The sequence below is a fragment of the Condylostylus longicornis genome, unplaced genomic scaffold (assembly GCF_029603195.1).
Source record: "Condylostylus longicornis isolate FDR11 unplaced genomic scaffold, ASM2960319v2 ptg000015l, whole genome shotgun sequence".
NCBI lineage: Eukaryota > Metazoa > Arthropoda > Insecta > Diptera > Dolichopodidae > Condylostylus > Condylostylus longicornis.
In genome coordinates this window covers 3,337,041-3,351,157 of record NW_026577984.1, presented here as the reverse complement: position 1 = coordinate 3,351,157, position 14,117 = coordinate 3,337,041, and the positions used below count along the sequence as shown (strand labels likewise).

The 14,117-nt window shown below is 22.4% G+C and overlaps 1 protein-coding gene across 1 annotated transcript in view; it reads left to right on the top strand.

Moving 5' to 3' along the window:
• Positions 1-13,528, top strand: part of LOC129605851 (protein similar) — a 198,671-nt gene extending 185,143 nt beyond the window's left edge. Inside the window, exon 12 of the mRNA XM_055515828.1 lies at positions 12,348-13,528. Within this exon, the coding sequence (XP_055371803.1) occupies positions 12,348-13,148 (801 nt within the window). The 3' untranslated portion in view covers positions 13,149-13,528. The remainder of the gene's footprint in view (positions 1-12,347) is intronic.
• The last annotated feature ends 589 nt before the right edge of the window (positions 13,529-14,117 follow it).

The window sequence follows — 14,117 nt, the reverse complement described above, 5'->3', positions numbered from 1 at the left end:
AATTTTTCATATTGTTCGCACATTTTGTCGAATGTTGACTTTTCTCTACTGAATTTTTTATAAAACAATTTTTCGCAATTATTTAATTTATAAAAGCATGTTCTTTCATATGCATATTACAATTGTTATTGTTATACATAAAGCAAGTAAGTAGAAAGTATTTAGGAACCAAATTATAATTTGAATTATATTGTTTCTTTTTCTAGTATAGACGGCTATATTGTTAAATCCAAGTTAAATATATTAGAATTATGTGATATATAAAAGAATTGATTATGTATGCACACGTATTTTCTGTTATATAAGTATTTATTGAGGAAATCATTTAGACCATTTTATCATCTAAAAATTGCAACACATAACGTAAAACACCAGTCCATTAAATTGAATTTAAAGTTTGAATTTAAAATTATCAAAGTTAACTCATAGATTTTTACGAAATATTATGTAGATCGTAGTGTGTTGCATCTAATTATCTATAACAGTTTCTATATGATTTATAAAATTTTAATAGCCTTTATGCAGAGATTTTTATACTTTAATGACGTCATTATTTAACATAATTTTAATAAATTACTTTTTTATTAAAAATCATTTTAACTCATTTATATTTTGTTATTATTTACTTTAGTTATTTACTTATATACAATCATTATCATTCTAATGATTGTGCGTGACAATATAAAATATAAAATTTTGCGAAAAGAAAAAGAAATAAAATTTGCATAAACCTGGTTTAATATAACACGTGTAAAAATCTAAAAATACCTATCTATGTACATATATATGAAATTATATACAATAAATCAGGAAATTAAATACGATTATATAATATTAAAGAATTATGTATTTATAGGTATACATATTTATATTTGTACTCATCCATATGAAATATTATTATAGGAGGACCAAAAAAAAAAAATGTAAAGAGGATAATATTTTTCCAATTGAGAAAACTTTGATTAACTTGACATTATATTTTTTTTGTTTTACTTTTTTTTTTTTTTATAAAAAATTCTATTTTCATTTATTTTTCAGTAAATTATTAAGTAATTGTTTTCGCTATCTGAATCTTTGAAAAAGGACTTGTGTTTTTGTTTTATAAGGGCATTTAATTTTCTCATCAAAGTTTTTATACATAATTGTGTTATATATTGAACCGTCTATAGCTTATATGTTGTAAGTCGAAAATGGTATGTTTCTGGAAAAGAGCGTACTTAAAAGTTTTTATGTTTTTGCGCCTTTATTTCCGTTCACTGCTTGTATGATATACGTAAGCCTGCAAGTAGTTTGTAAATGAATGGAAATTTGGAATCTGTCTTTCATTTAAGTAAATGTATTAATCCATTTGCAATACTAAAGAATAAAATTATGAATTTGTGAGCTATGGTATTGTAATGGGAGGTGTTTCTCGCCGTCTTTTGAGATACTGCATGGTATGGTATTGTACATAATTACGACTGTATATTAATTTATATTAATGAATTCGTTAAATATCTTGGGAAATCTATATCTTTGACATTTTTCCACTTCTCAGAAACAGAAATATTTTCATCTATTTATTTTTGAAAAATAAAATAATATATAAAATTAATTGTCATTGTTACATAGCAGCAAATAATTGTATTAAAACTGTCCGTGCATATATTTCATTCCTCTATTCCATTTTAGAAAATTTTATCTGAAAAAAAAGACCTTTTAATAAAATTTTGATTTACAAATTAAAATTTTGAAATTCAGTTTTTCAAGATCTTTCTAAAAGTTTGCTTTGAACTCGGTTTCAAAGCAACTTCGTATTACCCAAAATTGATTTGATCATTATTAATTTTTAGGGAATTATAAGTGGTAGAGAATTGTGTCAAATTAATCTGAACTTGTTTTAATTCATTATGTAGCAAGTTTACCTCTAAAATAATTTAATACAATATTATTTTAGTTTTTGTTTACTCATTTATAACGAAGAAATTTTTTCAATAATAAGATAGTATGTACATGGTTGCTGCTGATTTTGTAATTCTAACCCATGTTAATTGAACAAAATCTCTGTGGTTTTTTTTAAATTATTTAAATCCGGTTTTATTTTTTTCTTGTATGAGAATATCTTAAAATCGTTCGGACCAAATGTAAAATCTCAAAATTTATATAAAATCATTCAATTTATAGTCACTATACAATGTAAAATTATTTTCATTGCTTATATCAAAAACAGGATTTTTTCCTGTTTCCTTTTTTTTTTTTGGAAAAATTTGACAAAACAAAGTTTAAAAACTTTCAATAATTTTAACAAAAACAAAACATTTATAAATATCGATTTACTGACGAATTCAAAACTGAGGTTAATATACTTAGAAAAGAATAGAGGAAATGCCTAGAATTATTTATAAAGAATGTGCTAAGAATAAATAAATTGATTGAAAAAAAAAACAAAATTTGTGTCACATATATGTACGTGTGTATGTAAAATTGTGGTTTTTAATATGTTTATAGTATACCTATGTATATATGTATGGTTGTGTTCAAATGAATTTAATGAAAATATATTAAAGGTAGGTAGATGGCTAAAAGAATCAATAAATGAAAAAGAAAGGAAAAAAAAACTGGAAAGTAGAGAACAAAAACCAAAAAACAACAAAAAAAAACATTAAAGTTTTGATGCTTCTTTTTTTTTTGTAAATCCTCGAATAAAAAAAATTCGAGAAACTTTTTATTAGAAATTTCCTTCATTCTTTATTTATTTTTTAATTTTTACTTTGTTTTATCAGCGCGACCTTTACACACGCACATTTTTTTTTCTGTCGTTTTTTTTTTGCTTCTCGTTTGTTTTTTTAAAAAATGTCCTTATTCGAATGAAATATAGTCAAAAACTTAAATAACATGAAATTAATAAAAAAAACAATTTTCTTTAATTAAAATCCCAAAATATGATCAATTCTTAAATTAGATTGAAAATTAATTCAATTAAGTGTAATCACTAGAAAAATATATGTAAGTACGTACGTACTTAATTTACTTTCAATGACAGAGTAAATGTCAAATTTACGATAATAAATGAAAGTTAAAAAAAAAATCGGAAATAATTTTCAATATTTTTGGAATTATAGATTTAATATTCTTAGAAAATTCTTATTAAATAAGGACATATAGTCTGTTTTTCAAATATGGATTCGATTCATTCATACATACGATTAAACATAACCATGTGTATAATGTTATTATAATAAAAAATATAAGTATACAAGCGTTTTAAACACCATGTAGAGCTCATCCGAATAATTTTGTTTTTAAAGCATAATTATAGTTTTATAACTTTCAAAGATGTTTTGGCTGAATTTACAGAAATATTCAACTGTATTTCAGAGAAAATTACAATTATTTTAGAATATATATACATATGTATATAATGAAACTGAATTATATGATTACGGGTTTTCTAGGCAATCTGATAGTCGCATTTAGTGGCCTCTAAGTAATGATTATTTTGGCTTTTTCGTGCAATATTAGTTTGCATGATAATTGATTCTTGAGAATAGCAATTCATCTGATATAGTCATTAATTTATTGATGTTATTCCAAAAAGAAATTATTAAAAAACAGGATTCAGGAATACATTCAAAATCTCGTTTTTTGGACAATATGAAAAAAATAAGTCTTTTTATTTTCCTAATTAAAATGTGCTCTTTGAAATAATTTTAATTAATAAAAACATTAACGAATTTTACTTTTTTTGTTATTCAAAAATACTTCTTTAATTTGTCCTAATAAAATCCATTTTTGTTACTACAACATTAATTATACCCATACAAACGTATGTTCGAAGGGTATACTCAATTTGCCTTACCGTTCGTAACGCTAAGAAATAACGGTCTGAGATATAGACTCAAGTGTATGTTTTTGATAAGCGCCGAATTCCGAGTTGATTTAGCTTTGTCTCTCCGTCTGCCCGTCCCAACGACAACTCAAAAACTAATTAAGCTAAGTTCACCAAATTTTCAGATATGATTTATTATAATAATAGCCAGGACCCTATTTAAATTGGACATGAGCGGAAACTTTATTTAGCTATATCTCAGAAACTATAAAAGCTGTGGTATTGAAATTTCACACAAGCGAATATATTAGTAAGGCCGATTTGTTTGCTAAAATTCGTCAAAATTTCTTGGCTCTTTTTGGTAGCTGTCATACAACTTCAATAATGGTTTGGCAAACACAGTATTTTGAAAAACACAGTACTGAAATTTTACAAAAATTATGTAGCAACTTAAAAACATAGTCTGTCACATAGTCAGTTATGGAATTTTTATTCGCACGTAGGATAACAAATTCGTACGGGTATCACAGAGTTGACACAGTCAACTCTATTTTTTCTCATTTATAATTTAATTTTTCACATCTTATGCTTCTTCTAACTTACATGAATTAAACCCTAAAAATTATCTGAATTCTTATTTATTTTAGCGTCAGTTCATAAAATGTAAGAAATAAAAATTTTGTTTTTTATACTTGCATTAAATAAAATAGATTTTTTTCTTTTTAAATAAAATCCAAATTATAAATAATAAAAAAATATATATATACGAGTATACACATATATTTTATGAGAATATTAAAATAAAAATAACAATAACAAAATAGAAATTAAAAATGCATAAAATAAAATATATTATTAATAAGATTTTAAAGGAACTGACCCTAAAAAGGATTTATTACTTTTATATATCGAAAAAAAAAAACATCCTATGAAGAATTTTCCATTTTTATGACGGTTTTTGTTTTTTCTTTCATATTTTTGTCAGTGAAAACCAAAAAAAAAATAAAATATAAAAGAAAAGTTTTAGTAAGTTTTTCTCTTTATTTTTGTTGCTTTGTACGGAGAATAGAATATAGTAATAAAATTATTTCAAGTCAATGAAAATAAATTTTATTACTCGAAAACACAAAATTACTTTTAAAGATGAAACCTCGAAAAAAATTTTATATTTAAAAGCAAAAACAGAATCATAACAAAATAACACAATTAAATTTTTCAACGCTAATAAGATTGCAGTTTATAAATAATCAAATGATATTGTCATACTTGCTCTTTGATCTTATGTCTATGGTCTATAAAATTGGGAGGATTAAATAACATGCAAATTGTAATGAATTTTTGTATGCTAGCAAATTTAAATTGAATTAAAAATTATTTGAAAATTTTCTTAAAAAGGCACGTACATATTAACATCAAACATATTTATATAAAAAAAAAAGCATTATTAATGAGATGAACCTCAAAATCTTAGAATCTTTAAAATAAAGATTTTTAGGCAAAAACCCTATCTATAAGTTACTATGCAATATAAAATTTTCTGTTCAGACATTTTGATTTTTTTACTCTGTTATTTTAGTTTTACTCCTAGTACTTCCTTTCCTTTGAAATAAAGATGAAATTGACAAGTAAACTTTAATACGAATATGTTCCGAAAATTTATTTCCATATGCTACTTTACGATATTATCCCAACACTCTATATACATACTGCATTTTGTACTATGCTTATTTTAAAATATTAACAGAATTTCATAAACATTGATTTGTGAATTGAAGGACACTCTATTCTATATATTCTAGTTTTAATTTTCGATCAACAATAACTCATGATTTTAGCTGAAAGACAGTTTCTTTCTAAAAAATCATTTTTATTATTATTAGTATAAGGTGCTTTTTCTCAAATTTCCCTATATGAATTGGAATCAAAAAAAGAAATTCTACAAAAAAATCTCATTAAATGTTTAGTTAGGAAATAAGATCTATAATTCTGTAGTATAACATTTAATAAAATTTTATTATATAATAATTATGCAGATATATGTATGTACTTACACATACGTATTAATAATACTATACTCATTAAAAATAATCGTAAAAATATCCTTGAAAATATATAATTTTACTTTAAGTAATTCATGAATTTTTATTCATAATGAGTAGTTACTTCAATAACAAAAAACGTTTTTAATTAAACATAAGTTTAATTAAAATCATTTAGATTTCTATAATATTATGAAACTATAAAATTTCTGACAATTATTATAGGAATTGATTAGTATATATTTATAGTATGTGTAATTATCTTTTAGCACTTTTTCATAAAGAATTTCAAATTGTAATGGTCAATATATTTAGTTATGCTATATTTCAATTTCAAAAACCGAATGTATAAGAAATGTTTCAATTTGGAAAATTTTTAAAATTTTTTAACTTTAACCTTTATAATACCCTGTCTCTCTACAATTTAATATTTTTCATTCGGTTTTGCTTGCCTCTTCATTTCATTTTTCAATATAGGTAATTAAAATTATTCTACTTTTAAGTAAAATAACAATTGTACTGTACAATTATATGAAATAAGACAATTTTTATTTAATTGTTACCTATTTTTTGTGAAATTTAAAATTTTTGTGTTCATTACAAAATACAAATGTTAATTTTAATACCATCTTTTAAAAAATATTTGCAATCGATAACATTTAATTAAATTTTGAAAAATGCCTAGCATTTTTATACATATACGAAAATTAATTTCAAAAACAGTTTTACAACTTATTTAATATTATTTCATAAAGTTTAATAAACTATTTTATTTGAAAACGCTGTTGGATTGCGAACATTTGATATTTATACCACCAATATAGAAAGTGTATTGCATAATTCGTAACAAATAATATTATATCGTATAATAGGCTGCGCTAAAAAAAAATACCTTAATAAAAGCTGTTAAATATTTCGAATTTTTATTCCTCAGGTCATTTATATTACACCATCTAGTTTCCTTTTTATATAATCTAGTAATATTATTTTGTTATTCTAAAATAAATAACGCAAGCATAATGTAAAATACTTTGTAAGAAAACAAAAAGAAAGGAAGACAAGGTATGTAGATTTTTCTTTATTAATTTTTTTTTGTATCTTTATACTATTAACTAAAATTACGTTTAATATCTTCTTCTCTCTCAGATACGTTATAATTTTTTCTTTCTGTACATTTACAAATATACTATAATATATATATATATATATATATATTTATGTAAGGATAAAAAAAAAAATAAATTCCTCGCATACCTTTTTTGTTTTACCTATTTTTCTTTTACAATTTTTATATTAAACTTTCACTTTCATTATAGCTTTCATTCAAAAGGTGTAAATTTATGTCTTAAATTATCTTTAATATAAAAAAATTGTATTAAAGGCAAAAAATACGAAAAAAAATAATATAGTTTACCTAAATATTACATACCGTATGTACAATATATACGATATCCATATTGCTACTAACATATTTAATACAATTTATTTACATTACGATTGTACATTTGTATTAGTGCATATATAAGAAGAACAGAAAAGAAAACTAATTTTTCCCTCAGTAAATTTGCTTTTATTACTCAACATAGACAACATAAATTTTATTGCTCTCCAAAAAATATAAAGGACTTCCAGTTTTTCTTTCTTGTTGTCTCTTTTGTTGCTTTTCCTTTTTGAAATAATATATTTGTGTTTATATAGCACAGTCACTTACACAAACATAAATGGTAATGAAAACAAAAAAAAAATATAAAGACTCAATTTTAATTCCAGCCAGGCCTATCAGCTAGCAGTAGAGAAATATTAAAAAGATTTTGTAAGAGATTATTATTTTGCCTATATTCATTTATATTTCTTACAGAGTTGCCATATAGTGTTTGGTATTTATGGAAAATTTAAATTCAATATTTTATCCAATTAAAATAAAAATAAATTATTACATAAAATTGATTGCATTAATGTGCTACTAATATATGGAAAATTGGACTAAATATTCTTGTTCTATATTATTCCTACTATCGCTAAATTTTAAAAATCAATTTTATTGGAGTTGCCATGAAGTTGAAGCTATGAGTAATTCTTATATTATAAAGTGCCGTATTCAAAATAATTTGATTTAAAAAGAAATAATTCTTTTTTAATTTGATGTTCTGTTTTTAATAATTTTACATATATTTGATAAAATGTAAATTAGCCAAAATGGTGCAGTGATTATTGTACTGGTCCTTTAACTGACGGATCTGTGATTCCAAGCCTGATTAGGTCTCTTTAAAATTTGTTTCAATATTGTATACATTACATATAAAATAAAAAATTAATATTAACTTGTGGCCATATTTCAATTACGTCCAATATTAAAAAATATCGGCAGAATAAAATAATAAATATCAATAATTTTAAAATATTTAATATAATAAAAAAGTACGGTAGGCTCATCATTATACCTGATAAACTCAAAGACTCAAGAAGCTGGTTCATGATTACCTACGATATCATGCACAAAAAGTAAATTTATTTTCATGACGGCAAGGATTGCAGAATTGTGCACTTTATTTTAATCATTTAAGAGAAAATAATTTTCAGTTAAATTATTAAGAGAATGTTAAATAGATTTTTAAGAGATAAGAGAAATTCGTTATTTTTTTTTTTCCTTTAACAGTATCGCAGAATTCTTTAATTTAACAAGAATTAAATTTAAGAATCTTCCAATCTCAACAAATTAGGAAAAAATAAATGTAACTGTTGTACTGTCCTGTTGTACTCCTTTTGCAAATGAAATGTTTTCTCTTTTATTTTTCGATACAGTAGATGTATAATATTTTTATCAATATTTTGAAAACATATACGAGTACCTTATATAATAATTTTATTCTTATTTTCAAATCTTTAATGTCCTTATTTTAACTAAATAAAATTATTTTAATATAATGTACACGTATGGTCTTTAATAATATTGTTATGTTAACTATATGTATACGAGTATATATATATTTAAATAAATTTGTTTTATTAGTATTGAGGAAATTTCTCTTTGTATTGGATGAAAAGAAAAAAATCATTTTCCAGAGAAAATATTTACGTACATAAAAATTTTACATGAAAATCAATGAAAAATGAATAAAAGAAGGAATATATGTAGTTTCCCTTACACAGGGAATAAAAAGTACATAAATGTTAAAAGTGAAAGCTTTTAATGTACATAAATGAAAGTGAAATCCAATAATAAAACAATCAGTAAATATTTTTTTGTTTTTTTATTTTTTTGTGGTTTTTATTATTATTACTAATGAATATTTCTTATTATGATGATTTTAATGAAAGTATTTAACTTAAGTCTTTAATTTGAAAGTGGATTTGGTGGTATAGAAAAAAATAAATTATAATTTAAAGTCTTATTTTATGGGTTTTTGTTTAAAATTTACCAATTTTTTGCTAAAAAATTTAAATTTTACTCAATTTATTGATCAATGGAAAAAAAATAAGTATGTGGAGCGATTGGGAATTTCTCAAGAATATAAAAATAAAGTTCTTCCTTTCTGCGTGTAGCAAAATAAAAAATTTTTTCTTATAGAAAATCAAAACGCTAATAAGGCTAAAATAATAATTGATTCTATACAAAATATGTCGCCAAATTATTCCTCGTGAATATTTAATCTCAACAAATCAGAAATAACATTATTATAATAATTAAATTTTCAAATTTTATAAAAAATAAAAAATGAGTTTTTTACACTTTTAACGTTAAAATTTTTGATTCCCAAGAGTTTTTAAGGAAAGATAAGAAAATTTAAGTAAAAAATTTTAAATGAAATTTTATATAAGATTCCTTTCATCTACTTACTAATACACATAGTGTAGAGTTCTACTTTCAATTTTAAGCATCATTTTATATTATTGTGGAAAAACGAAAAAAAAAAAATTTCAAGCTTTAAAAAAAATATATATAGGAAGCAAAATTTCGAATTTAAATTATTTTTTATTGTTGTAAACTTTTCTTCATTATCCTTTTTCTATTTCTTTTCTCTATAATTAACCTAAATTTTCTTTACAAAATTCATATGAATGTTACAATATTGTCTAACATAGAATCTTTACATAATACACGTATGTAATAAGACCAAATATAACCTCTCGTAGTACATTGACGTCAGTTTTTGCATGTTTAGCAACAAATTAATAGATGAGAAAAAAAAATAGAAACCGAAAAAGAGGAAGAACAAAGTATATAGAATAGAGGCATAAATTAAAGATTTAAAAGTTCCTTTTGTGCCTCTTTAAGTATATATGTATAATATGAATTCGAATATATATATGTATATGTATGTATATATACATACATTGTAATATTAATATTATTTAAAGCGATTTTTTTTACAATAATTTTTTCGCTATCACATTATGATGAATAATTATGGTACATTAATTTGTTTAATCTCAAATATTCTGATAGTTTTGGAACGTTAAACATATTTATGAGGTCTAATATCATTTTATTCTACATATACAACTTTATGTACATAATTAGTGATTAATTACTCTTAACATAATATCATATTTCTTATTTTCTGATAACGTATATATATATTACTTATTGTAATCACTAATTATTAAATAGTTTAAATTAAAATTTTAATTACTTTTTTAAAAACATAGGCTATACATAAAATAAATAGTGTCTATTTGAAAAGAATTGTAATTTCTTATTAGAAAAGTTTGTAACAAGTGAAAGATTTAAGTATGTACAATTTTATTCAGATTTTTATACATATAAATATAGGCAATACTTTTATGTTTGCAAACGGTTTCCTTATTCGAAAATGAAGTTTTTAACCCATTGCACTATGAAGTCACCTGACGTGACAAAAATATTTTTCTCTAAAACTCTGAAGTCACCTCCGGCGTAACAAAACAGTTATTCATGTATGCGCAATTCAATTATTGTTAGTATTGAGTGTATTCTCCAAGTAATTACTTCATATAAATAACATATCATTTCAAAGCCAGAAAAATTAAATCAGAGTTGTCCGAGAACAAATTGGAAAAACAATTATAGTGCAAAGGGTTAATATATATTCCTTTTAAATTGAAATTGCGTTTATGACATTATTTTTTTCCAGATTTAATGCTAGATTTTTCTTTGTTGTCGCTCCTATAAAATTGAATAATGATAAGCAATGGACAAAGCTAACAAACAATTTATTTATCGCAATTCACAATTTTTTACGAAATACTGCAAAAGTTTTTGAAATTCATCTAAAAATCATGAATTTCTAACACACTTGAAATCACTTTCAAATTTCATTGCTAAAATATTTAAAAATATTGTTACACTAATTTTAATTTAATTGTATTTTAATCAATTTTGAACAAACACTATATTTTTAAGTTTTAACTTTAATTTTTGCCATAAAATTTCAATAATTAAAAGCAATATCACTTTCATCGGCTAAATTTATTAACTGATTGTTTTAAACTGATTACTCAATTTCAATTTTAGCATGAAATTGTACAAATTTTTTATTGTTTCAGAAATTTTATATTAAACGGTAATTTCTCGTTTGTAAAAAAAAGAAAAGATTAATAAAAAATTAATTACGTAGTTAAGCTAAACGTCAAATTATTCAATATCAATGTTTTGACATTTGTGTTGTCACCTTTACAAAATGTTTCACTTCCAGTACTTGATTTTTTAATTTTTTTTATTGTTTTATTAAAATTCAGCCTTTCAAAACTTTAATTAGGTTAGTTGGTAATTTTATGTCACTGAAATTGGAGTAATTCAGTTTTCGAATTCTTCTCTTTAAATTTATACTCATTGAAATTATTGATAGAAAAATGAGATTGAAAAAATTTTAATTGAGCCATGACAAGAAAAATTTGTTAAAAAATTTTCATTATTTAAAAAAGTTATAATTAACAAAATGTCGAAGACAGCAGTAAGACTTAAATTAAGTAATAAATAAATAATTTATTGTTTAAGAATAAACAAAAATAGGTTTTAATTACAACATAAGTAAATAAGTTTTAAAATGTTTTGAATGTTTTGAATAAAGGGTAGAAATCGAAAAATCTACTTTAAATATTTGATGTAATTAAATTTTTAAGCAGATAGTCTAAAAAGGAAATTAATGGACATACTCATATAATAATTGTTGTAATTCATTTACCTAATAAGTTGTAATATATTTCATTTGAAATTAATTGTAACATAGATTTTAAGAATTAACGCTAGATATAAGCTGTAATATACTTGAATTGAAAAAATATTGTAAATTAATATAGTATTGTTATTTAATAAGCAAAATATTTTTTTCAGCTGCAATTAAAATAGAACCGCATTTCGCAGTTAATAAATTTAAAAATATTTCATAAAAATTAAATAAAAAAAAATTGAAATATTCTTAATTTTATGGTTTCACTTAAAAAAATTTTTTATGTCATGTAATATAAAATATTAATAAAATTTTTTCTTTTTTTTTTTCTCTTTAATTTTACAATTCTAGAGCACATCTCCATTGCCACCTTTAATTACAGATGATGAAAACAGTCAAGACACAATTAACATGAATTCAAATCAGATATCACCATGCACTTATTATAATCGGCCATACAGTTGCAGAAATGGATCAGCTCAATTAATACGTAATTGTGGAGCTAATCCAATGTTTGGTGGTCCAACAATGTTACCATCACCACCGATACCAGAATTTTTCAATACAACTAGAAAAATTGAATCAACGAGGGCATTAAAAGTTTTATCACCGAATATATGTAATATTGAAAATGATATCAGCAATGATAGTGGTATTGATGATGTCGGAACAAATGTTCAAAATTCATTTAAAATAACATTTGATGAGATGGCATTCGATTTGCAAAAGCAATTAGAATTAAATAATAAATCATCAATGGCAACAGAAATGGGCATAAACAATAAAAATGATGCATTTAAGAATGAATTAAATAAAACTATAACTGCAGCAAATAATTTAAATGAAAATGAACCTGGAGGTAATAATGATGCAATTGCATATAAAGCAAGTAAACCACCACCTGATGTTGCAACAAATAATAACTGTTACAAAAATTTCTTTGAAAATCAATCATTAAAAAGTGAATCATCTTCTATGGAAACTGAGTCTATGATAATCGATAACAATGAAAATGATGAAAAAATTTCTTCTTTAATTGATGAATCGACTGGATCATTTGGTGCACAATTTTTAATGGATTTCTACTATAATATGGATACAAATATGAATGATGATTTTCTCGTTGATACTTGGTCGAATTCTTTGATGTAGAAAAAATAAAATACCAAACTACAAATTCTAAAAAATAAATCAAAAGAAATAAGTTTAACCGTAGAAAAGAGTAAATTGAAGTAGATTATCGATCATTTATTTAAAAAAAAAAAATTAATTATCTTAATACAAATACCTAATTAAAGTTAAATACCATAAATATTTGTAAATTTAAAGTATTACTAAAAAAATTCTTTGTTCTTTTACCATTTAAATACTCAATTTTGTTAAACATTAATATCGAGTCTCGTTTTGTTTTTTATTTCGTTATGTTTTCAATAGATGACGCTGTTTAATTTAAAAAGAATTTAAAACAAAATCATATAGTAAAGGTTTTTCTCTTAATTGTGAACTTAATTTAAAGGAAAAAAATTAAATTTAAATTCAAAAACAGCTTATTAAATTAATTACCAGTTAAAATTTAATTGAAAAATCACATTGCATTATTTATGTTAAAGATAATTAATTTTTTTTTTTTATAAAATATTGAACATAATATAGAATCACAACAACACTTTTATAATATTTAATAATGACACCATAAATAATCAGTTAAATTTTTAAATATTCATGTATAATTATTATATTATATTTTAGTAAGTAAGAAAATAATGATAAATGTTTTACACAAATTATTTTTAATATGATATAACTTTCTTTTGCGAATGTAGAACAAAATTTAAAGCAAAACAAAGAAAATATTTTTGGAAACATAAAAAACAAACAAAAATTTGAAATATGGAAGTGATTTCTTTTTTACTTTTCATATTATTTTATTTCGTTATATTTTAAGTAATTTTTGATTCATAATATAAAGAAAACTAAAATGAAGATTTAAAAAGGAACTTCAATAATGTTATTGAATTTTTTTTTTCATATAACAAAATCAAATTTTACAACTTATGAAGGTTTCTTTTTACGAAAAATAATTAGATTTTAAGGAAGTTATATCAGAGATTTTATTATATT